This window comes from Nicotiana attenuata, unplaced genomic scaffold, assembly GCF_001879085.1.
Source record: "Nicotiana attenuata strain UT unplaced genomic scaffold, NIATTr2, whole genome shotgun sequence".
NCBI classification, from domain to species: domain Eukaryota; kingdom Viridiplantae; phylum Streptophyta; class Magnoliopsida; order Solanales; family Solanaceae; genus Nicotiana; species Nicotiana attenuata.
Window position 1 is genome coordinate 30,922 of NW_017676596.1, and position 918 is coordinate 31,839.

Genomic DNA, 918 nt, shown 5'->3' on the forward strand with positions numbered 1-918 from the left:
CAATAATGGGATCCTAATTTGCAGCAGAAATTTGAGACTGTTGGAAGAGACTCATGAGGTGTTGATACTGTTCTTTACTAAAACCATGAACTGGACTTCCAGGTAGAACATCAGGAGCTGAGAAGGAATCAGTTTTTGGATCACCAAGCTGAAAACAAGCCACAGTCTTCTACCCCTTGGTGAATTTGAAGTCACTAGGGAATCCATGCAGCCTATAACACTTGTGAACAGAATGACCTGGCTTTCTACAATATTTGCACACAATGTTGGACCTTTTGTTCTCAAAATTGATCTTCTGAGAATAAGAATTGCTTGTTGAAGTGTTTTGGACAGGAGAGGATTTGGCATGAAAAGAGGTTGATTCAGAGAGAAATGAAGATCCTGAAACCCGAATCTCCCTTTGACTCTCATCATGTAGCAACATTGAATAGGCTTTACTCAAGGAAGGTACAGGAATCATCATAAGGATGTTACTTCTAACATTAAAGTATGTTTCATTTAACCCAGTAAGAAAATGAATAAGCTTCTATCCTTCACTGCACAGTGGTTCTGCTCCACAGGTACAAGTTGGTCCAAATGAAGCAGTTTTTAACTCATCCCACAATTTTCTTAACCTAGTGTAATAACTAGCAATGTCACGAGAACCCTGAGAGACTCCTCCAATTTCTCTCTGAATTTGGTAGTACCTACTGGCATTAGATTGACCATATCTCTCCTCTAGATCTTTCCAAAGATCTCTTGCAGTATCACAGTAAAGAACACTGTCAGCAATATCCCTAGACACTGAATTACTCAACCATGCAAAGACCATGTCATTGCATCTTAGCCAATGATCATATAGAGGAGAGTTAGGAGATGGCTGGTTGATTCTTCCATTAATCATCCCAGCCTTGTTCTTAGCAGAGAGAGCAATAAGAA

At 39.7% G+C, this 918-nt stretch overlaps 1 protein-coding gene across 1 annotated transcript; it reads right to left on the reverse strand.

The window, feature by feature from the left end:
* Positions 1–526: 526 nt before the first annotated feature.
* On the reverse strand, positions 527–883 carry LOC109221111. Its single transcript, XM_019385573.1, has one exon. It carries the CDS (start codon positions 881–883, stop codon positions 527–529), a length of 357 nt encoding a protein of 118 aa, XP_019241118.1.
* Positions 884–918: the final 35 nt, after the last annotated feature.

Coding starts and splice junctions, on each gene's coding strand:
- LOC109221111 (XM_019385573.1), bottom strand. CDS start 883: ATGATTAATGGAAGAATCAACCAGCCATCTCCTAACTCTCCTCTATAT.